Here is a 24,051-nt window from a genome sequence, read left to right as displayed (position 1 = left end):
CTTATGGCATCTTTACTATCAGATTTATTTCTCTAAAAGATTTTGACAAGATAATGGCTAGCTAGAGGTGGCTGACTTCACTAAAAGAAACTTGGCAGAAACCTTTCAAGCAGCTACAGTTTTTGTATTGTGCTATCTATTTGCTTTGAAACGCCTCTGCCTGCACAGTACAGAATAGCATAGAAAGAATCAAAAACGACACGTTCACTTCTTGTCCTAAACTGAAGAAAGCAGCTTTGTTTCAAAAGTTTTTCACTTTAAAAATGCAAATATCAAATCGCCCATCTTGTATTAGGCACAATGCGGTTTACTTGTTAATGTATTAATATTTGTTATGAATTCTTACTGCTTTACATTGTCTCATTCCCACTTAAAGTATTTATTGTGTTTCACTGCCCTATTATGAGTACATAGTCCAAGAACTCAGACTTAGATAAACAAGGTTTTATGACACAGGAGACCAGAACATATTACCCCCTCTAGAATTCTGCAACTATCCATTTGAATCTATAACACCGGTGCAGAACACAAAACACAGCAATTTTGATGAACTGTCTCAAAAACAACTTGATCTAGAGTAAAATAAAACTGTGGTCCCACGAGTCCTCAAATCAGAATGGTGTACAGTATTGATTTTAATGAGGGTAGATGGAGAATTTTGGAGTTATTTATTATAAAAATATTAAGCTGAGGTTTCACCTATAAACATCATAATCAGCTTTGAAGAACTTCCAAGGGCCTATGAAGAATCCAGCAGAGCTCATGTCACCAGCCCTATCCACCATTTGTGCTCATTTGCAGGCAGGCGCACACACATACACACACAGCAAACAGTTAAAGGATTAGATTTTTAGGTGGTAAATGTCAATTCACTGTACACGCACAAACCAACAAAAAATATTTCTGTCAATAATAATTGAAATTTACAGATAGGCAAGTAAGAAAAAATGCTGCTTGCGAACTTAGTGTTTGATTTAAGGGTATTTATGCTGTAGATTTTGACATATGACGTTGACCATTTCTGCTTAAACGGTTATAAAGCTTTAATTTTTTGCATCTCAATGTCTGTCATTAAGTAATTATTGTGTGATCCCCACAAAAAATTCCCATAACTGAAAATTCAAAATCAATAAAAATAGAAAATGCTTAAAAATAAACATGTATATTATCTGTTGAAATTATAAAAAAAAAAAAAATAGAGTTCTGCTAAACTTATCAATAGCACGTCAGAGAGATTAAGCAATTAAGTATCAGTTGGTAAACTGAACTTTGCTCTACCAACTGCCAGCATCAATTACAATGTAAAAAAATGGCATCATTAAAGTTACTTGACAAAATATTAACATTGCAAGTATAGTTCTTCAAAACCAAAACACTAAGTTGTGGAAGTTACGAAATCAAAGCGTGTTATCAGATAGCACTAAGGCTGGAAATCTACCCTAAAGAACTGTTCACTGGAATTCTGTAAAAGCAAGCAGAAATGTTTGAGAATCTGGACATTTGGAGTTTGGTACCCATTCCCTAGCAATAATGCACTTAATAGGGTCCTGGCTGTAAATTTAAAAATAAGCAAAGTTGCTGAGTACAAATTCAGATTTTAGAAGAGTAGCATACACAAGGTAAGTTAGATCTTTGTTTATCTCGATGGCACAGTATCACTAGTAATATTGTATTAGGAGGGTAAGGAAAAGTTAGATATCCCTGTCTATATATAGTGTGAAAAGTGGACTGAGTCATAGGACTACTCCTTTCACTATGTCAGTGGTCTCCAAACTTTTTTGATCGCGCACCCCTATCAGTATCCCGCCCGAACTGCCGGGCACCCCCAAGGATCCTCTTGCACACCCCCTGGGGTGCACGCACCCCACTTTGGAGACCACTGCACTATGTGATGGAGAATTGAGGGCAGCGTTTCTGGACTACATAGAGGTATCTCTCAGTTATGTGGTGCTTTGGGGGGGATGTGATGGTTCAGTATTGGAAGCGTAAAGGAAGCCTGGTGATTGGTCGTGAAGGGTTATCTAGTGAATAGCTAAAGGATGTGCTTTGGCAAGGCAAAAAATTCAGTTGTTTTGGTGGTGTTTTTTTTTTTTTAATGGAAACTTCACTTTGGATTTCCTGAGATTTTAAAGTTTTGTTTATTCAAACTACAGCATTTTAATTTGATCCTTTTTATTTACATCATAAATTTCCAACCACTCTAAATGAAGTATGGTCTTCAGGAATAAAACATGCACATCATCACAGTTCCTATAAGTGGCCCATTAGTGGTTTTACAAAAAAATTACTAGAAATAAAGTGTTTACTATCAGATCACACACAGACTGCACCCATGTCTTACCTTAAGCCATTACGGTTCCTTTGTTCACAACTAAACTAAATGTTTTTACCCTAGGGATGGTTCTTCAGAAGAGGTGGCGTATATATTTCTGCTTACAATTATATTAAAGTAAATATTTACGAAGGGTGAAATTCATCCAAGGGCGAATACTCACAAGTCTCTCCAAAAATTTTTAACCCACAGTACCCCTCCGGGTGGGCAGAGGGGTCTTCAGGGCCAGCATGAAAGCCCATTTGGCAGCAGAGTTGTGACTAGGCTGCTGGGACATTAAGGGAGGGGCTATTTGTTCTGTAATACATGGATCCAATGGACAAGAACTGCTGCTTAAACAAAGGGCAGTAACAGTCTCACTTCTAGTTCACAGCAAAGAACTTGCCCTGCCAGCACATCAGAGGTGAATTCAAAAGCTTCCCCCACCCCACAAAACCACAGAGGAAGCTCAATCAATTGGGCATGGTGCTGAAAGCAGTGACTTTCCTGGTCAGTTCTCACAAACTTTATATAAATAAAGGTTTTAGATTTATTATAAAGTTGTAATCTTGTAATCCTAAAGTTGTGAACCACGGGCTGTCAACACTGTTACAATTTCCTGTAAACTAAGCTTAATACGCATGCGAATGTTATCAAATTTTTTTAAATGTATATATAAAAAGCTCATTAAAGGTAAAACATATTGTTGGAAAGAAACCACAACAAAAGAAAGTAATATTGCACTCACCTGTTCTAAAGTGGCAGCAAAGCCCTGTCTGTCTGCTACATAGGGCAAACCATGGACCAACCCAACTTTCTCGGTCATTTGATTGGCCATATCAGTTAGGGTGTCTGGTGTTACTAAGTAAATGATAAACAGATTATTAGTATGCACACACTGTATGCCATTTGTTCTATGAAACCATTTGTTCATTATTAGTAGTGAAGTTCACTCTATAAAGATCTATTCAAGCTTATATTCTACTACTAAAAGTGCAGAAAAGGTTAGTCACGTATTTGGTGAACTATATTTTTGTGTAACAAAATTCCACTAAGACTGGAGCTGTCAACATTTACAGTCTAGCATAAGTTTCTAACAATTTGCAGACTGGCAGCAGTGGGACAATAAAAACTGACACCAATTTTTTAAAATTAGATTTTCTGCAAAAGGAGAAATACCTGTAGTTATGATTGAGACCTGAAATTAGAGTACAAGTAACTCAATCACTAGAAGTATCAAAATACTTGTTTCATTTTTAGAAGTGCAAACATCCTCTAAATCTAAAAATTGGATGTGCTACTTTAACTGAAAGACATTACTTAGGATTAAAGTCTCTTATTTTTTTAACTTGTACATTACAGCAAGAGACATGCCTATTTCATCTTAGAGCGTATGTGTACAAAACCACCAATCAGTTAGTGCCTGTGCAGAGCTATACACGGAGCATTAATCACACAGGTGCAGCTTAATTTAGCTTTGGAGTGATCAACAAAAATCCACTAAATTGAAATACAGACAACATTTCATATAATTGAATTCAGAAGCCATCTCATTTAAGATCCCAAATTAAAGCAGACCGTCTAGCGGTACAGCCAAGAAGCAGGTAGTCAGTAGGCAGTACTGTATTTTTAAAGACAACATTCCAAATACCACCATCACACCATACACCAACCTCTGATTCCACTGTCACATATCCATATGAGATCATACTTGGCAACTTCATACCCTGGCATTAAATTGTTAATTTTGGGGTTGATGCCAACCTTTTTTCCACCTTAAAATTAAAAATAAAAAACAGTTATACACATCATGCATGGTTTCCAAAATCCAGAAGCTATTTTACAAATATGTAATAGAATACAGACTCTATACCCCTCCCCTCCAAAATTAGGGTGGTAGTGGTAAATGCTAACCTTCACTTCTGAAAATCTATTCTGGTCTTCTTAGCCAAACAAAGAAGACAGTCGAAGCCTATGTTACATGTGACATATATTCATCCCATTAACAGATACTGTAGTTTTTCCAAAGAACATTTTTATTAAATTTTGTATCGAAGAGACAATATTATAAGCTCACTAAATTACTGTTGATCACACTAAGGGCCCTGTACATACAACAGCTATCTGCTGGGACTCAGAGACTGTATTCTAAGAGCTTAGAGTCCCCTTCTCCTGAGTTTGCCAACTCAACTGATATTATATATGGCAATGACTCTCTTGGGTATGATTTTTGTTTGTTTGTTTGTTTGGGTGGGAGAATAGAATTAAAAGTTCCTTGGTGCAGGGACCAACTTGTTGTTCTGTGTTTGTACAGCAGATAGTGCAATGGGGTCCAGGTCCATGACTGGGGTGCCTAGGCACTATGGTAATACAAATAAAAATAACCACCACCTCAGCATTTTTGTCCCTAGCAGAGTACCAGACATCATTCAGTTTGTTCAAAGTTAGGCAGGGAGAGCAATAAAGATTCTGAGCACTAAAGATCCTTTCCCCTCCTTTAAACACAAGGCACATAGAGGAGAGGAGGTGGCCCATCCTACAAGTGTGTAGAGTAGGAAAATGTCTTAGGAGCAGACCTACTATCATGAAGGTACGTGGTAACACTCTAAAATCATTTCTGGGTATTCAGGCCTCACCAACTGGCATCGAGGTCCAATGCACAATTGTTTTTTGCCGTCTTAAAGCTGAAGTAATTGATAAGCTGCACAGCCCTAGCGCTGAGAGGAGTGATTCTGGAGTAGAAGAGAGTGGCTAATATTAATTCGCACAAATTATCCTCCTTGGAGTTTGTTTTTTTAATTGGCGTCAGGATGTCAATGACAAGCTTACATTTCCTTCGAATAGGCTGTCCTACTACAGAACCAGCATCCACAGACAAATACAGGTTTCCCAGTTTAGAAGACTCCAAACATTTTTTTCCTGTTAGCTTCTTTACGATCCATTTATAAAGGCATGAATTGTGCCATGCAGTTGCATTACTTACCTATAAACAATCTAGCATCAACATTTGGGTATTTGCCAAGGAGCTTTTTACAAACGTCGATGGCTGGATCATCATGATCTTGTACACACAGGAGCACTTCATACTAGTAAAACAAGATTTGATGCAAATGGGTGTACAACTTATTAAAATAAGGAAATAGTTACAGTCTACAAAACTCTACCAAAACTTGACACAGGAAGCAGTGTTACAGAACTGAAGGATTTGCTTTTACACATCAATAGCTACAAGTACTGTATTATCAGTGAAGAATGCTGTGGTTAGAGTATACCATCAGTACTTCTGAAAAAACATATAGCCGTCAGCCCCAGAGAACATTTTTGTACTTGTAAAACATTAAAGAATTTTCTTTTGTGTTACGGGAAAGGTATTTTTATGCAGGAATCAAACATCATTATTGTACAGGAAAAGTTAAATGTTTGATTCTCTCTTACACACACACACACACACACACACACTCTGAAGAAAACCAAATTTATTTTGCAATTACATTTTAAGAACCCCAAAATATTAAGGATATTTTTTAAGGCTACAAGTTATCAAATATTCTTTCAATTATTACTACAATAAGACTGAAGCCAGCTATTGTGTTTACATTGCCTTTCACAAAAAACTTGAGTTCCCAACATTGCAGCTTGCAGGAGCAATGCTGTATTTAGTCCCTTCCCTGCAGAACTTAAGGCACTTTGCCAAGTACTTGCGGAATAAAGTGTTTGAAGGCCTGATCCTGGAAAGGAATCCTCAGATAGCCTCTTACGCCCACTGGGAGTCCCGGCAAAGCCTCCTTTGTAATGTCACTACAAAATTTCTGTTTTACTTCTTATATACATAGCATTGTAAAACACAATGTAATAATGCCTATCCCAGTATTTCAGAACAACTCTAAGACTACACTTCTCAATTCAAGTCCCAAACCTAACATTCCCAGGCCCACTATATAAAACTAAAAACAATTAAAAACGAAGTTATGTCTATTGGTTGTATGAAAAAAGGGGAAACCAAAGAACAAATGGGACAAAAGTGGCAACATAAGGTGGCCATAAAAGAGTGTTTAGCCCACTGGGTCATTTTCAGTTCACGCATTATGCTTTACCAAAATGATGGGTAAACATCCTCCACATTTGGGGGGCTTGGAGGGGGGGAAAGCAGCAGCAGCAGGGAACATAGTAGAGAGAGAGCCTGAAGCACTGGGCATGGTGCAAGATTTGAGTCCTGAACCAGAGGCTGTAAATCAAAGTCAGGCCAAGTATTAAAGTAAATGTTTACAAATACACTGTTTGGTACATAAACTTGGCAAAACTGTTGCTAGTTTAGTTCACATGAAATAGTTATACAACTATATTGCAGAAGGCTATAGCACAAATACACCCCAATCTAGCACAAGATAAGATGGTTTGACAGAATAATGAGTAGGGATGTTCTAGCTGAGATATCAGGAACAAGGGAGGTAACAAACAGATGTCACGAAATACATAAGGTGGTACGTAAGTTGTTTGTCTCCATCTATTGTGTAAAATACAAAATTCACATTATACTCTGATAGCTCTAGCACAGGCCACCAATTCAACTTCTGAAAAAAGTGAACTCAGACATACCTTTGGATAATCCAGTTCAAAGAAGGTCTCTAAGTTGTTGATGAGGTTAGGATCTACACCTTTTAATGGCTTTAGAAGTGAGACACCAGGAAGCTTGCTATAGGGTTGTTTGTCTGTTGCTTTCTTGTTGAGGTGGAGACGTCTGCAAAAAGAAAAACCATATATCTATATCTATAGATAGATACAGAGAGCGCACGCGAGCTATCTTTGAAAGTATTTCTGGTCTTACAAGTAAACTACACACCAAACCTCACATTTTGGATCTAGTTAGTTTAGTTAGTTTCAATCCTCCCTTGAATCAATCAGTCTGAACACCAAGTAGTTCACAATATTAACTTAGAAAAAAGTCACATTGAAAAATATTGACACTAGTTTATTTTGTGCATTTGATTTTATCTAATCAGTTTCTCTGCTCTTCTGTGTAGTCAGTTTCCCCTGTTTGTATGGGTCTTTCACACAGCAAGAGAGGAAAAAAAGCTATTTATATAAATAGATCACACAACTGTAAGAATTTAAAAAAGCAGGGGCTCTACAGCAGATGTGCACTTGAAACTACTTCTAACTCTTTTAACAAAAAAATTGTTATCACAATCTAGTCAGTGTCCCTTTAAAGCAACAGAGTGAAATGAGGATCAAAGCATGTCAGACTGAGCTATTAATGGGAGTTAAAATGTTATAATTTGAACTCTATTTCTGTGAAGTTTTACGACACATGGCAACCAAGCTACACACTTCATAAGGGTAGGCATATTCTAGGGGAAATAATTACATCAAAATACATTTCAACTACATAGTGACACTATGTCTAAATTTCACAGCCTGAAAGCTGCAATAGTGTAACTTACCAGTTAATGTTTTAAATAAAAAGGCAACAAACACCATGAAAAATGAGCACAGAAATTTTACAGGAGAACTAAACCTATTTTCCACAAGTTTGTCTTCTAGTAAGAAGTGTGTTAGAACAGCAACCCAGCCTTTTAATTTTAAGAAAAAAAGATTTTTGAGATCTACATTTTCCCTTAAAGCGCGGCGAGCACCAGTATTTCAGCAGAAGAATCAGGAAGAGAAATGGATTACAAACAAGGGTGAAAATGACTTGTTTACTTCACTGTCCAAGCTGAGCAAAAAATATAGAAAGTAAACAGCACCGTGGGGTAGGGGGAAAGCTTTAAGTAGAGTTTTATTTCATCAGGTAACAAGGATACTGTAGTTTTACTGCCAAGTAACAGAGGGGTAGCGTGTTAGTCTGTATCCACAAAAACAGCGAGAAGTCCGGTGACTCTTAAAGACTAAGATTTATTTGGGCATAAGCTTTCGTGGGTAAACAAAACAAAAAACACACTTCTTCAGAGGCATGGAGTGAAAATTACAGATACAGGTATAAATATAGGCACATGAAGAGAAGGGAGTTACCATACAAGTGGCGAACCAGCGTTCACAAGTGCTTCTCCACTTGTAACGCAACTCCCGTCTCTTCATGTGCCTATATTTATGCCTGTATCTTTAATTTTCACTCCATGCCTCTGAAGAAGTGAGGTTTTTTACCCATGAAAGCTTATGCCCAAATAAATCTTAGTCTTTAAGGTGTCACTGGACTCCTTGTTGTTTTTAGAGTTTTACTGTATACAATTACCTTGACCAAATTCCTTTGAAAAGCTGTGTATATGAGACCCTCTGGAAATCTACTAGCACATTATGCCAAGAATAGTAATAATCCAAAAAACCCAGAATGGTTTCAGAAAATGGCACAGGATTGCACTATAGGGTTTAGTGCCCTTGGGGGTCACCTACCTTTCAGACACTATGGCTATGGCTACATTACGCAGCTTTTAGCGACAGAGCCATGCCGCTAAAACATGCTGTTCACACCGGCGCTTTTAGTCGGTAAAACTTATCGTTGGGGGTGTATATTTTTTTTAACACCCCTGAACGACAAAAATTTTGATGACAAAAAGCCAGTGTAGACAAAGCCTAGGTGTATGACCCACTCCCAACCCTGTTCCCCCTGTCTTTTTTTTTTTAAATATCTACAGCAGAAGCAAGAGAGTTGACAATGACAGTCAGCTGCTGTGTAGATGGCAAAAGTGGTAAAGTAATCCACTTCACGCGGGTGTTCAAAAACCAAAGTCCCATCTTCAAAGTTTTAGAAGGAAGTGACTGACTTCATAGTGCTACTGTGAAGATCATAGAAAAATAATGTTAAAAGAATTTTATGGTTGCATAGACAACCACTCAAAAGTCAGTAAGTGCCAAAATTAAGATTTCCGGTATAACTTTAATTCTGCCGCTTTGTGTGTATGCATGATGACACTCTTCAGATACTTGATCACATACTATTCCTCCCCCGCCCCAAATGCCCCTGCCTCCTTATTCAGTGCACAAGATGGATGATGCTCAGGGGACAAATAAGATTGGTCTAATAAGCAAGGCTGTCATCTCTTGCTTCATTTACTGCAGAAATTGCAGATGTCAATCTCTAGTAGGATCAAGAGGCTCCCAGGAGGCTCATCTCGAAGCCATTGTGGGTAATGCTAATACTGCAAGAAAACACCCACAGCTGGCCATGTCATCCGATTCATGCTCAGGCTGTAGGGCTATAAAACTGCAGTGCAGATCTTCAGGCTCAGGCTGGAGCCCAGGTTCCGAGACCCCAGGGTGGGGTAGGGGTAGTCACAGAGCCCAGGCACCAGCCTGAGCATCTATACTGAAAATTTATAGGCCCACAGCCCAAGCCCAATGAGCCCAAGTCAGCTGACATGAGCCAGCTGCATGCATTTTATTGTATTGTAGACATTCCATATGCAGTTCAGAACCCAGTTGGTCCTGGTGCGGGGTCAAAGGCTCCTGGACTAAGGGCCAGATATGTACACAAAGCTATCTTATAGCATTCTACACCAACTATAGGTATCTATTATTAATAATCTAGGGTAAGGGAAGACCGAGCCTGAGGAGATCAAAGAAGAGTCTGGTAGGGAGGGACAATTTGACTGTGACGAAAGAGAACCCTGGGAGAACTGGAGACGGTATTGAGGGGAAATAAGGAGCCAGAGAACGAAGAGCATTCAGGACAGAACAGAGTGGCAGATGCTTCGCAACACAAGAATAAGGACACCGGGGCAGATTCAGGGAAATTAGAAGGTGGAGAACAAGGTAGATGAGGAAAGGAAATGGTGCTGGGAGAGCACATTTGGAGGAGGAAGGAGGCAAGGACAAGTGAGGACAGGAGACCCAGAGAAGGAGAAGGGGGCAAAGAAGATTGAGTGGGAAATAGTTTTAATAAAAGAAGGAAGGGTCATGAAAAGGACGAGAGATTTTTATGAAGTGGGAGAAAGATAGAAGAGAAAGAAAGAAGAGATCCCAAATAATGAAGGGGGGAAACATTGCTATGGAGAACATTGGACTACATACAGTGTAATGGAATAGGATGGCTGGAGAGCCTGGAACTAAGCCAACGCTGATTACAGGATGAGCCTCACCTGAGAGGAATTATGTGATTCCCATACAAAAGGAGCAGGATATTGCAATGAAATAGGGGAAACCCTGGAAATTAGTTATGTCTGTACACCTTGCAGGAAGCAAGAAAGCTTCAGCAGGGCCCTCAGTCAGTGGGGCAAAAGCTCAAGAAGCAGGAGAGAGATGACAGTTCTCCAGGCAGGGAGGCCTGAGAGCCACCCTGTCCAAGCAGGGGTGAGACTGGAAAGGCCTGTGGAAAAGGGCAAACTAAAGGCAGAAGATGCTGGGAAGCAGAAAGACAGTCCCTCAAGGAAGTGGGACCGTGCCCATCTGAAACTGGGATGAAGACTCTGAGTTTGTGTTCTATTTCTGAAAGACCATGGTGTTATTTTGGATTATGAGGAAAGACAGTGAACTGGGGTCGAGGCCCAGAGTGCCAGTATGCACCTGAAGACTCAAATCGGACCCCAAGGGGAGACTGTTTGAAATACTTCTGAATTGAGTGAGTTCTTAAAGTACTCGGGGGGGGGGGGGGGAGCAGGAAATAGAGGAAGGGTGCTTTTAAGCCTTCTGGCCATGAGTGGGATCACGGGAGGTGGCTGTCCGTGTTACTTACACACATGCACATGGAGAAAATAACCACGTGAAAAAGATTATCCTGCATCTTTGCCTGCTCACTAATTAATATCCCAGGATGTCAACATTCCAGCCCAAGAGCAGCTTGGAACAGTCATCACCACAAACCAGCCAGATAAGATTTCTTCCTCCGTACCTCAAACACAGATTTCTTCCCCTCCCACCAAAAAAAGTATTTCTACCCGAGGCCCCAAACTGGCAGGATTCAATCTTGGGCCTGTGTCACCTTTTTGTACATAAAACTGTTATGAGTTTGAATTCCTGTGTCTCATGTTCTTCCACAGCTAGAAGAAAGTGCTGTGTCTCCTTTTAAAAACTGCAAATTACTCTTTTTTCCACTGAGATAAATTTCAAATTTCTAGCCCTACGGGATCTCGACATACCTAGCTTTGAGGTAGTTATTTTTAAGGACAAAAAAAGTCGACAGTGGCCCAGGACTCAATCTTGGATGACCTGGCCTGGGGGGGCAAAGGGGAGGCTACTTTCAGGGGAAACTATTTATTGGAAATATGGCATAAAACACTCTAGGAGATATAAGAACAGGCTTGTTAAAAAGTAGCTATTGAAAGAGAAGAGTGAAGACAATTGGGGTGATTAGGCAATATTAAATTTTTTAAAAGTATTCTGGATCAGGTTTTGGGCATTTTAGAATGTTAACAAGATTTAAACTAAGTCACATTTATAGAAAAGCGTGCCAGTAGACACTTACCTGGATTTGAACGTGCTTTCTCTAAAATATGAGACAGACACTTACCCACTAGGCTACAATTATGAGAACTGACATCTATTAAGTTATCCATAATAGGGCTACCCATTGCCTTTGACTGCAATGAATGAATGAAAGAAAGACAGAAAGAAAGACATTGAGATTTACAAGGGGGAAAAAGTTGCTAACTGTAAAAAGCTATGAAGTTCTACGTCTAAAACTTTAAGCTCTTTGAGACCAGAGTGGTGTTTTTCTTAATAGTTTGAGAACATGGCTGTTGCATTTTGGGCACTATCACAAGGCTAGCTAGCTATATATCAAATTATTTCTAATCAAATTTAAGGGCTAACATTTCCTTGTGATATGTAGTGGTGAAGTGCTGTTGTAAGGGTAAAGTTGACAAAATTCTTTAAGCTTGCTATATTTTTTTGTTTTAAATTAGTACTCACAAATCATTCTTCTCTCTTTAGATAGGATACCTAAAGTAAGTATTTACCTTCTTCCACCTTCCTCAACTCTCAGAGCCTGTACCAAGGGCTGTACCAAGTTTGCTCTCCTTCCATAATGGAGTATTTCCTAAGTGCCTATTGTGGAATATTATTATCTGGGAATAAACAATAATGGCTTCACTCCAAGAACACTGTGTGCACACATTACTGTAATTCTCTGGGAATTTAGGTTTTACGTTTTAACTTCAATGGTTACTAGTTTTCTTTTTATGAATTAGATATTTTCCTCAGTGTGAAGTGAGTGCTTTGTAAGAACAGCTCAGCTTTTCATCATTTTTCTATGTCAACAAATAGCCTTTCCCTCTGCCAGAGGTAATTCTGTCATTTCTCTTTTCTCCAGAGCCAATATACAGTACTTTACTGATAACTGTATAATCAGTCTCTAAAGCATTCAGTTGAAATAGACGCCACAGGTCTTTGACAAAAGTCTATACCACATCTACAAATTCTCCGGGACAGCTTATTCGCAAAGCCAAAGGCTTGGCATGACTCTCCATATTGAAAAAGCTACAGTCCAAAATGTAATACACGGTTTGCTCTGTATGCCTGGCAGCACCCATGGTGAACTTCATTTCCTTTTGCTGACTGCTCAACAACAGTTTCACAGTGTCTGAAAGATAGATCTTTTCTAGTTTTGAAGTGTCTAATTTTTTGTGTAAGTCACCCTGTCAATCCCATGAAGTGGTAACTTACTGGAGCAGCATTTGCTGCCAACAGGTGTCCTGTAAACCCATCCTCCCCAATACCATTCATTGCTTCGGGGAGAGGGGAGTGTCAAGTAACTCCTGCCACGCTGCAGCAATTACCTGACCTGTTCGCCGTTATCTGAATTTCAGTCACAGAATGAGTACAAATGTCCAAGTCAATCAGGTGACCACAGAATTGAATCTGAGGACATCTGCTGTTTTCCATAGCAACTTTGCACACAAAACCTGCAACTATTCCTTAATTTGTTGTTTTCTAATCACTTTCACTGTAGTCCAACACATGAGAAGACAGTGTTTCAAACAAGCATGTTATCCCTTTCTCAATGGGTAACTTAGTTCAGAAAGAAAAACCAAGGGATGGGAAAGACTTTTTTTAAGCCATCAAAGAAAACAAGAACAATAGATCTTCTGTAATTGTTTTTTTCTCCAACTTAAGCAAATTCATTCTTCAGCAGCAGTTCTCATGACAACTCAAGTTTTTGACAAGTACAGTTCAAAACCAGTTGAATAATGGAAAACAATCCTCTCATGAAGCTTGCATAGTGTACCTAACACTTTATATTCATTTGCACTGAGTACTGAAATCCCTCTTGGTTTGTTCTGTGATTTTCTGATTAAGAGTCAGGAGACTTGAAACATTTAGCAGCCTCAAAACACCACTACTGGGTATGTTATTGTAATGACATCGGCAACATTTATCCTAACCCCTTAGCCCATGGAAGGTACCACTATTCATCTTGCTGACTCTAAAGTAGCTTTCCTTTTCCGAGTGTGAAAAATGACAAACGCTTTTGAGGGCAGATTCCTGGGTAATAAGATACCACTGTCCAGTCCAAGACAATGAATTCCCTCTTTCTAAATGGTTTCAGAGTGGTAGGCGTTAGTCTGTATCAGCAAAAAGAAAGAGGAGTACTTGTGACACCTTAGAGACATGAAAGCTTATGCCCAAATAAATTTGTTAGTCTCTAAGGTGCCACAAGTACTCCTCGTTCTCTTTCTAAATGTTACTCAAGCCACCCCAACAAAAAAAAGTCTAGAATTAACATCCCCATTTTAAGTCTAACAGAACATTCTTTCCATAAAAATGGGAAAAATTGTTGGGACAAATATAAGAAACTTGACTTAGCACAATGGCTGCTAAGTCTTTCAGCTGAAGTAGTAACCCACATGCCCCTAATAATGATACTTTAAAAATGTTTGAGAGTTTTTAATTACAGGATTACGCTATTCCTTCAGAAACTACCCAAATACAGATGGTTTCATCATGCTTGGCAAATAATCTTTAAAGAACAGTTACAAGCATCTGTCAACTAATGTCAAGATATCAATACTACTAGCATAAGGTCTGGAAGTTTTGCAGATATTGATTCTTAAGTATCTCTAAGGCACTTGACAAAGTGATGTCTTTCCAGAGTTACATATGTAGTACTTTTAACATACCTCACTCATAAAATGCACTATGTCACGGGGCCAGGGAATAAAGAGCACTGAAGTGGGAATGCACATTCAATACCATAACTTGAAATTAACTTCAGAATTTGCTTAAGGATGGCTTTTTTGTAGAATCTTTTGCTTAACTGCAATAGCTGCTTTTCACAGTGAAAAGTGGGGACAGTATAAGACGTATTTGTAAAGAATTCAGAATTTCATCAATGAACTGATTATGCAAAATAGTTCTTCACTTGGGAATGAAGGTGGCTACTAATTCTAAGTTTCAATATCCCACAACATTAACTCTGCCTTAATAACCCCCTATAAATGTGAGTGTTTTATAGAAAATTGCCCAATGGCCTTTATATCTAATTCTATTGGAAGTCCACTGGATCCAACCAGGATTCAAAATACAGTAATCAATCGCTCAGTACACTTGGTAGCTGCACTACAAAGGGTTTGTTTAGTTGGCTGGTTTTCACTAAAGGGAGAAGGGCAGAAGAGGTAGGCAACATTTGCATCAATGCCTTATGTATTGGCACTCATGCTAATAATGATAATCTAGCTTTGCTTCCCAAGCAGAGAAAGACTATTTGCAATGATATAGCTAGCCAATGTGTTTATCTCAGTCTGAAGTTCTCTCTTAGTCCTCCCCTGGTGTCATCTGCCTCCTACCCAACTGTCAAAGCCGTCTACTTCATCCCCCTGACAACTTCCATAATGTAGGTAAGGATTATCAGTACAAATATCTTTGTCATACTGAAAATTGTAAATATGGGGACCTGGTGAACCGAGCATCAAAAATAAATAGATACTATTATACTGACTGTGCTAGACACTTTTAATGAAGGACACGCCATTTTTATATTTAAAATAAAGCTGCTACAGGATTTCCAGTGTGCTGCACCATAGTTCCATAGACCCAAGAAACTTAGCTGCAATTTAGGCTCAGACCTTGCTCTTACTTCAAGAGGATTTTAGATTGGGAGCTCTTTCATGATCTCTTACTAAACTGAGTGAATGAGAAGGTCTTAATTGGAACATCTCTCCCAACTCTACTCTGTATCCACAAATTGCTAGATATATTGATTTCTGCTCTAATTTCTGATGTCTTATGGACAGGATGCACGTTAACCTTTCCTTATGGATTATGGAACACTGTCTCTTCGTGGCTGCATATTAGAAAGTACAAGCCAATGGAAACCATGTCAGGTTAAAGTGTTTCCTTGCTAACGTATTATTAAACTCGAAGTTTCAGAACTCTGACTCTTCATTATTGGTTTGTTTTTGCATTTACTCAGTATGGACAGAAAAACTAGACTTAGCTTTACTTGCTAGTTCTTAAATCCCAATACAACAAAGCACAGTTTAAACTGCAAACCCTACAAAGAATGTTTAAATCTACCACCATTTGACATCCCACACACCCCAAATTTAAACGTCATGACATTTCCATTTTTCTTTACAAAATCTAAACCATGTGATTATCTCTTTGAATAGTTTTTGAAAATGATTGATTTTAAAAATTAGAAAAAGTTCATACATGCTGTCTTTCTGTCACACATTACTTCAGCCACAGAGATGTCAAGATCACTAACTCTATGCAGTTAGTCTACCTCAGAAAAGTCTGTTGAACAGCCTGTGAAAAAACAAGGTTTTCCACAACATGGGAGTCAGAAGGCTTAAGACTCCAAAGATTATGGTAAAAAGAAAGCTTTCTCCCTTTGGAGAAGTGATCATTGTGTTTCTAAATCAGTTATATGCATGACACCCATGGTCTTTGACAGGAGATGCTGTGACACCATCTGACTCATCTTTTTTTATCCTGGAATATCACTCCTTCAACTAAATTTATGACATTTCAAAGATTTCTGAAGGAACAGAATAGGTTGACATTACATATTCTTCTTTCCACAGAAAAATAGTTAAGGCCCTAATTCTGCAAATGATTGGGTTCAGCAGTCTGCCTGTGCACATATGCTACCAATGCAGGATAAAGGCCTAAGTTTGTCCTTGACCGTGATCCCACAGTACTTTGGGCCAGCAAATTATTTCTCTGTCTTGGGTGTGGAACTGTAGTCAAGAGTCCAGAAGCCAGTCTCAGAGAGACACTGAGCAAGATGTCCCAGCTAACAACGCCACCTCCAAAAGCACAGACTATTCAACGTGCAATGTCCAGGCTAGCACAAACTATTAAAAACTATCTGCCCAATTTTAACTACTGGTCCTAGAACATTCAAGTTATTTAATTTGTCATAAAAAACAAATCACAAAGACTTCACAGCCACATTCAAGACAAACTAACCCCAGCCCAGCCCCTGCAAAAACTGAAAATACACCTAACATAGAGCAGGAAGTACAAGAGCACAGACAGCTGAAGTTGAAATAGAATCATGACATGGAAAGAAAAGAGGCAATTTAATAAAATTATTAACAATTATTTAATTTTTGTGGAATAAGAAAAAAGTCTCAAGATTATAATCTTCTCTAGTAAACCTCTAGTATGAGAGGACACATGATTCTAGGAAGCACAAATGATTCTAGATGTCCAGAAAATGAAGTGTTCCATTAAAAAAAAAAAAAGCATGAATATAATATACCATAATCACATTTAGTTGAACAAAAGGTCAGCTGCAAGTTCTTTGCTATAAAATTGTCACACTGCTGCAATATTTACATTAAACAAAAACAGGAAGCCATTATCAAATGCTATTCTCAAGTATATAACAATTGTTTGATTTGATATCACTTCCTTCTTCAACCAATCGCTACTCTGCACCCTGTACACACTATTGCCTGGCAAAGAGGCATGATAACCCTGAAAGATAGATTGGTTTAGTTTTGCATTTGTTTTAGGAGGTGGGGCAGAAATCAGCCTTCAATTTTCATACTGGTACATCTGAAAGGGAAAATATTAAATATGGAAGAAGATGACCTAAAATACAATGCAACAATACTAGAAATAATTGTTAACTGATCTAACAGTCCAGCTGCAATAAGGTAGTTTTAACAGAAGGAAAAAATCAGTGGCAATTTGGTCTTCTAGGAAGAGTTCTGTTCATTACAGCAATTTCTGGAAACTGTTTGTTTTGGAGTTAGTTTAACACTGTGTTGCCAATGTATTCTAAATCATTATTGGGGAGTCCAAAATTAAGCAAAACATCATTTCATGATCTACGTTGTCCAACAGAAACATTAAGTCTTACTCACAAAAAGGAATTAGCAGATATATTGCTAGTTGCTCTGGGTATGCGAAAGACAACTCATTAACCTAACTTAAGATAGGCATTACTTCAGAACAAAACAAATGGGGAGGGGGTACCTAACTTATGCTGCCACTGAACATCATAAGCTATTTAACAGAAAACTCTATTAATTTTGCTCAATCCAAAAATGATAAAAATTCTCATTGCGAGAAACTTCTTGCCACATATAATTACATTTGAAAGATACTTAAATTTGGTATTCCTGAGCCTCAACATCAGAGCAACAACACTACTGAAAAGTGTTATTTATGACAAAGCCATGTTTAGAGCCAAATCTTAGGGCTAGTCTACACTGGCAACACTAAGGCCTTGGCTACACTAGGGACTTCACAGCGCCGCGCCAGCACTGTGAAGCACGAGTGTAGTCGTGCCGCCAGCGCTGTGAGACTGCTCTCGCAGCACTGTACGTACTCCACCTCTCCGAGGGGAGTAGCTTGCAGCGCTGTGCGCGAGCGTGCAGCGCTGCTGGCGCAGATTACACTGGCGCTGTACAGCGCTGTACTCGCTGCGCTCAGAAGGGTGTTTTTTCACACCCCCGAGCGCAGCAAGTTGCAGCGCTGTACACCTCCAGTGTAGCAAAGGCCTCAAGTGCAGCCACGGCAGCGCTTTAATGTGGCTTGTGTAGTCGTGGCAAAAAAACCCACCTCCACGAGGGACGTGGCTCCCAGCGCTGTGCACTGTCTACACTGGCGCTTTACAGAGCTGAAACTTGCTGCACTGAGGGGGGTGTTTTTTCACACCCCGAGGGAGAAAGTTGCAGCGCTGTAAATTGCACTTAGGCTGGTGTAACTTACGTTAGGGGGTGGCTTATTCACACCCCCGAGCGACATAACACCGACGTAAGCTCCAGCGTGTACATAGGGTTAGATACAGTAGGATAAATCCTGTTTCCACTGAAACAGAACTTCCTACAGAAGTCAGTGGGAGCAGGATTTGGCCCTAAATGTATTTCCATTATATTTTAATATTGCACAGTAGCCTAGTGAACTAATAAACCAGGTTTCATACCTATACTAAATAGTCTAAGAGTAGGATAACTACTTCAATCAAATCTCAGTGGTAGGGAGATCTTCCCCCTTAAGTTATTTTAGGTATACACACCAACAGTAGTATCAATTACTATGATTACAATGCTGTTTTATCTGAGCACCTTATAAACATTACTGAATTTATCTTTGCAATACTTCTATTTAGTATCAGCCTCATTTTATAGATGGGAAATTGAGGTGCAGATATTAAATGACTTGCCCAAGATCACACAAGGAGTCTGTAGAAGGGCTGGGAACTGAATGCAAGTCTTTAAAGACTTGGTCCAGTGCCTTAACCATAAATCCATCCTTCCTACCTTGCTTTCACCTCTCTCAAAATTTCTGCAGCATGCAAGAAAATACTACAGGTGACAACATCTATAGTAAAGGCTACCTGACACTTTATAAAACCCTGCCTTCAGTTACTTATAACTGCCGAAAAACCCAGTCTGAGGCAAAAAAGCATGGAAAATTTCAGCCTAAACAGTCTAAATTTGGAAAAAATTCAGCTGTATCCAAGAATGAGGTTAGGGAATTGTTTCAGTCATTAAAAGGACAAAACCCAAAATTCAACCATTTCCCTGAGATGCTCAATTGCCTCCCTACCTTGAAACAAGGACCTGAAATTTGGCAGGGGGTCATCTGGGTGACAGAAATTAGTCTTTTTCCTTCCTCAAGAAAATCTGTCCAGATTTCACCAAATTATAAAATCTTGGGGAGGGGGGAGGATCTCAAATTACACATTCTCCATAGAGACTTTGGAGTCTGGCAGTGAAATTATCCAAAGATTCCATCTCCTTTGAGAACGTTCCACCCCCTCACAGCTTCTATCTGCAACCAACATGCACATGCACACAAAGCAATAGAGTGTGCACCACCCCAGAGCACGAGGGGATGAGCTGGATTTTCCCTGCCAGCCTGCTGCGGCACCCAGAACTGAGCTGAAAGACGGTCTCTCCTGTGCTGCCAATGCTTTCCTTGCTGGTGCCCAGGCACCATGGAGAAGGAGTAAAGTGGCCTGACTCAGATTCAGAAGGGTGAGGGGGAAGAGGTGCAAGGCAAGGAGGGGAGAGGGTCAAGAACAGATCAAGATGAGAAGAAGGGGCGGGAGCTGGGTCAGAGTGGAACAGGTGCATGAATCAGACAGGAGTGGAGGAAGCTAGGAGCTGAAGGGCTGTAACCACTAGAGATCACTCCCCTACATAATCTGGAATCAAAACCATTATTCTTGAATTTCAACATTCCTTTGGTGGCTACCAAAACAGCTGTGAAAGCCAAAGGCAAAGTGTGTCTCCATCTCCCTCTAGAGGCAGGTCCACACAGAAGATGATAGTCTTTTACCAGTTACTCTGTAGCTTACATGCTTCAGGACTGTGCCATGCAGCTAAAGATTCCAACCTCACTAATGAAACATGTGGGAAGTTTAAAGCTGAATGTGCCAAATTTATTTTGGGTGCCCAATTTTAGAAGACTAGGACCCAATTTTTCAGAATATGTAGCATATTATGGCACTATGCATGTTCAGATCAGAGCTCCTACTGTGCTCAGTTGCAGGAGAACTGAGAACTCAAAACTGTAAATGCAGGTATCTCAAGTCGGGTACAGAAAAGGAGTGGCCAACTGTGGACATTTTCATTTAAGTGATTTGCCAAGCACCACACAGATACTCTATGGCTAAGGCAAGGATAAAATCCAATTCTCCAGGGTGGCATTCAATTTCCTTAACCACAATACCATCTAATCTCTTCCTGCAATCCCCTGCCTCATTCACCACACATCTTCCAACTTCTGCAGCAAATGAGACAGGCATCTTACCAACAACAGTGACAGAAGGAATGAATTAAAAAAAAAATAGTATGTCATCATGTAATTAAAGACGATCATCATGCAAATACACGGGGACAAAGGGGGACAAATTAAGGATACACAGGCAATCTTAATTCAGGCATTTCTTAACTCTATGTTTATAAATAAATAAATCTATGTTAAAAGAACACAATGTCTATCAAGCTCAATGTAAGTAATTAGCATTAAAATAGTACAACCATAAATCCAGTGTTACTCAGACTCTCTCACTCATTGGTTCAAAAGTTCTTTTTTAAACATATATCTTGGAATGCTATAAATTTGAATACACCATTTTAAATGTTTCTTTTTAATTTTAGAGAGTCATTTGCACTACTCTGGAAGAATTTTGAATGGATACCATTGGAAAACAATACTTCATTTAAAAACGTTAAATTTAAATCGAGTGCTGGGGGAGGAGGGGAATCAAGAACTAGTCCTTGTTTTTTCCATGTAGTAGTTTTTTTAAGGGGGGGGGGGGGAAGAAGAGAGAAACACAGTAGAGTGCTTCAATCAAAGATACATTTAACAGAAACGTAACTCTGTCCAAACAAGACTACGAGCATTCCACAACCTCCCAGGTTCAATTTAAGTAACTTTCAGTTCGACAGACTGAAACTATCTCCTGTTTGATGTTTAAGGCTGCAGTTCTACAATCCCTTGCTTTCAGAACTCTCATTGACTTTGATGGGAGTCTTGCGGGAAAACATCTGGCTCCTGCAGGAACTTCAGATAACAGTACACGAAGGGGAGTGCCATACCATTCCTGTACAGTTAACTTTCAAGGAAGGAAGGTATGGTTTCTTGAGTGAATATGGAAGCAAAATGCAATTGAATTACAATAAAATTATTAATGCTCATATGTGGGTTTTCATAATTCAGTCATAGCCACAAATTCCAGAAATGAAATCCTGGCCTGCTGGCCACACTACAGTCAATGGGAGTTTTGCCATTGATTTCACTGAGGCCAGGATTTCACAGACAACTAATTGTGGTATGGCTGAGTGAACAGCAAGACAGGAGACCCTGGTGGCACAAACACCACATAACATGAAACAAAAACACAAAATGAAGACTTGCATCATTTACTAACAGCAGAACCTTTGATACTCTGTTACAGTATATTCTACAACAGCTACAGGAAAACCCATTTGCAGTAACCAATACATTGCTGTAGTCATTATAAGGTAAATTTGGACTTTTATTTGAACAATACTGATTGCATTCAAAAGGAACCCATCTCTTAATTTTCTCTCCCATTTTAAATACACACATCAATTCCCGCACACAGCCCAAGCAGAAATGCTTGGTCAATCGTAATAATAAACAGTAGCAGGGAGCTATTTTTAAGTACCTCTTCTCTTCAGAGCTAGAACAATAAATATACAGCACATATTTATACCTGCCTACGGTATCTTCACTCCATACATCTGATAAAGTGGGTCATAGCCCACGAAAGCTTATGCCTAAATAAATTTTAGTCTCTAAGGTGCCACAAGGACTCCTCATTGTTTTTGCTGATACAGACTAATACAGCTACCACTCTGAAACCTGTCTTCAGAGCTAGTTATCTAGGCAGATCCAGACCAGTATTCATTCCCCCTGCCATTATAAATTATCTTGAGAAACCTTGTCAGTGTAAATATCACTAAAATTAAGACTGTTCAATATTGTGTGCTATTTAAGACTGAGCTGTTGTCTGCATCCTTCTAAAGGATGCTCAACATAACATTTTATGACTGCTGTCCCTAAGAGACCCTCACAAGAAACCTAAGGTCCCTTCCCAAGGCTATGCCACCAAGCAAACACTTTAAATGTAACAACAACAACAACAAAAAGAATGAAAAGCACACACCTATCACTGTAAGATCAGTACATAAGAAAGGAAGGTATGGTGGCGAAGGCCAGGAGCTGCAGGTAATAGAGCCCCAAACAAAAGGCAAACTCACATATTTAACAATTGAGACGTGTTAGGGCAGGAAGAGGGAGACTCATGGGTGCGTGTGTGTGTGTGTGTGTGTATTCTGGGGGTGCAGGCTTGTGTGTGTGTGTGTAAAAACAATGAGGGCAGGCTCACTGGTCCGTGTATGTTATGAAAAGGCAGGTTTATAGGAGCATGCATGTATATACGATGTAGCAGCAGGGTTATGGGTGTGCATATATTATGGGTGTGAGTGTGTTGGTGTCAATAGGCAGAAAGCTCGGGGAGGGCATGGGGGGGGGCAGTCAGGTTCAAGGGGATCCATGTGTTAGAGGGCAGGCTGGTGGGGGGTTCATGTGTCAAGAGATGGTAGGCTGAGGATGGTGTAGCTCAGGGGATCCATGTCACATGTATGTGGGGGGTCTGGCTCATGGGGATCCATGTGTCGGGGGGGGCTAGGTGAGGTCTGGCTTGTGAGGATCCATGTCTCGGGGGTCCATGTGTCAGGAAGGTTGTGTGTGTGAGGGGTGGGTCCAGCTCAGGCGGCTCCATGTCTCCAGGGGTCCTGTCCAGCTCAGAGGGATCCATGTGTCGGGGGGGGTCGATGTGTCAGGGGGCTGAGTGGGAGGCGGGTCCGGCTCTGGGGGGCCATGTGTCGGGGGGGGGCTGAGCGGGGGGAGACCCGGCTCAGGGGGGCCATGTGTCGGGGGGGGCAGAACGGTTCCCCCCGTACCAGGGGAGGGAGGCTGCCCAGGCGATAGGCACACGAGGCTCCCCGGAGGGAAGTAAATCACCCAGCAATGCCCGCCCCCTTCCGTACAGGGCCGGCGAGCGAAGGGAGCTGCGGCGAGTCCACCTCCGCTCCCAGGGGCGGCAGTCGGGCCAAGCCCCCTCGCTGCGGGGCGGCGCCGCCTTGGGGGACGCGGCGAGGACCCCGGGCCAGCCCCGCGGCCGCACTTACGTGTAGATGATGGACATGAAATGCATGAGCCACAGCACGACGAAGAGGATGAGCCCGAAGATGGCGAGTCCGTCCAAGGCCAGGGCCAGCAGCGCCATCCCCTCCCGGGGCCGCGCACGCAGCGAGAGGCGCTGGCCGGGCCGCTCCGACCCCCGCTGACGGCTCTCCCCGCAGTCCCCTCCTCGGTCCGCGCCTGCCGGACACGCCGCGCTCCACCCCGCCGCTGCTCGCGCACTAAACGAAACGGCTCGCCTCGCGCTGACAACCCTGTGGCGCCCCGCCCCGCCCCTCTGTCACTCGCCAAGGCCACGCCCCCGCTCGCCCCGCCTCTCCCACGCAGTGACGCCATCCGCTTGGCAGCCCCATCCCGCCCTGCCTGTCTCTCGGCTGCCGCCGGGTGTCAGCTGTGAGGAGGGAGGGGCGGGAACGAGGGGGCAGGAGTCTCGCGGGAGAGGAGTGAGTCAGGGCGAGGGCGGCAGTGATGTCACGGCCCCGTGAGGGGCACCTGCTCACAGGAGCAGCTCCTCCCTGCTGGGAGGGGTGAAGGGGGACTGCGGGGCGGGAGGGGAGCTGGGGACAGGAAGGAGAGGAGGGGAACTTGGGAGGGGGGAGCTGGGAAGGGAGAGGACAGAGGAAGTAGAGGAGGGGAACTGGGGAGGGAGGGGTTAGGAGAGGGGGGAC

General features: G+C 41.0%; 1 protein-coding gene across 1 annotated transcript in view; it reads right to left on the bottom strand.

The window, feature by feature from the left end:
* UGCG (UDP-glucose ceramide glucosyltransferase) overlaps positions 1–23,598 on the bottom strand; it is a 28,967-nt gene extending 5,369 nt beyond the window's left edge. Inside the window, exons 1-5 of the mRNA XM_034773694.1 lie at positions 23,371–23,598; positions 6,908–7,049; positions 5,295–5,397; positions 3,985–4,086; positions 3,060–3,172 (exon numbers count right to left, since the gene is read on the bottom strand). Of these exons, the coding sequence (XP_034629585.1) occupies positions 3,060–3,172; positions 3,985–4,086; positions 5,295–5,397; positions 6,908–7,049; positions 23,371–23,468 (558 nt within the window). The 5' untranslated portion in view covers positions 23,469–23,598. The remainder of the gene's footprint in view (positions 1–3,059; positions 3,173–3,984; positions 4,087–5,294; positions 5,398–6,907; positions 7,050–23,370) is intronic.
* Positions 23,599–24,051: the final 453 nt, after the last annotated feature.

This window comes from Trachemys scripta, chromosome 6, assembly GCF_013100865.1.
Source record: "Trachemys scripta elegans isolate TJP31775 chromosome 6, CAS_Tse_1.0, whole genome shotgun sequence".
Classification (NCBI taxonomy): Eukaryota; Metazoa; Chordata; order Testudines; family Emydidae; genus Trachemys; species Trachemys scripta.
The sequence above is the reverse complement of the archived record's forward strand: the minus strand, read 5'-3'. Positions and strand labels throughout refer to the sequence as shown.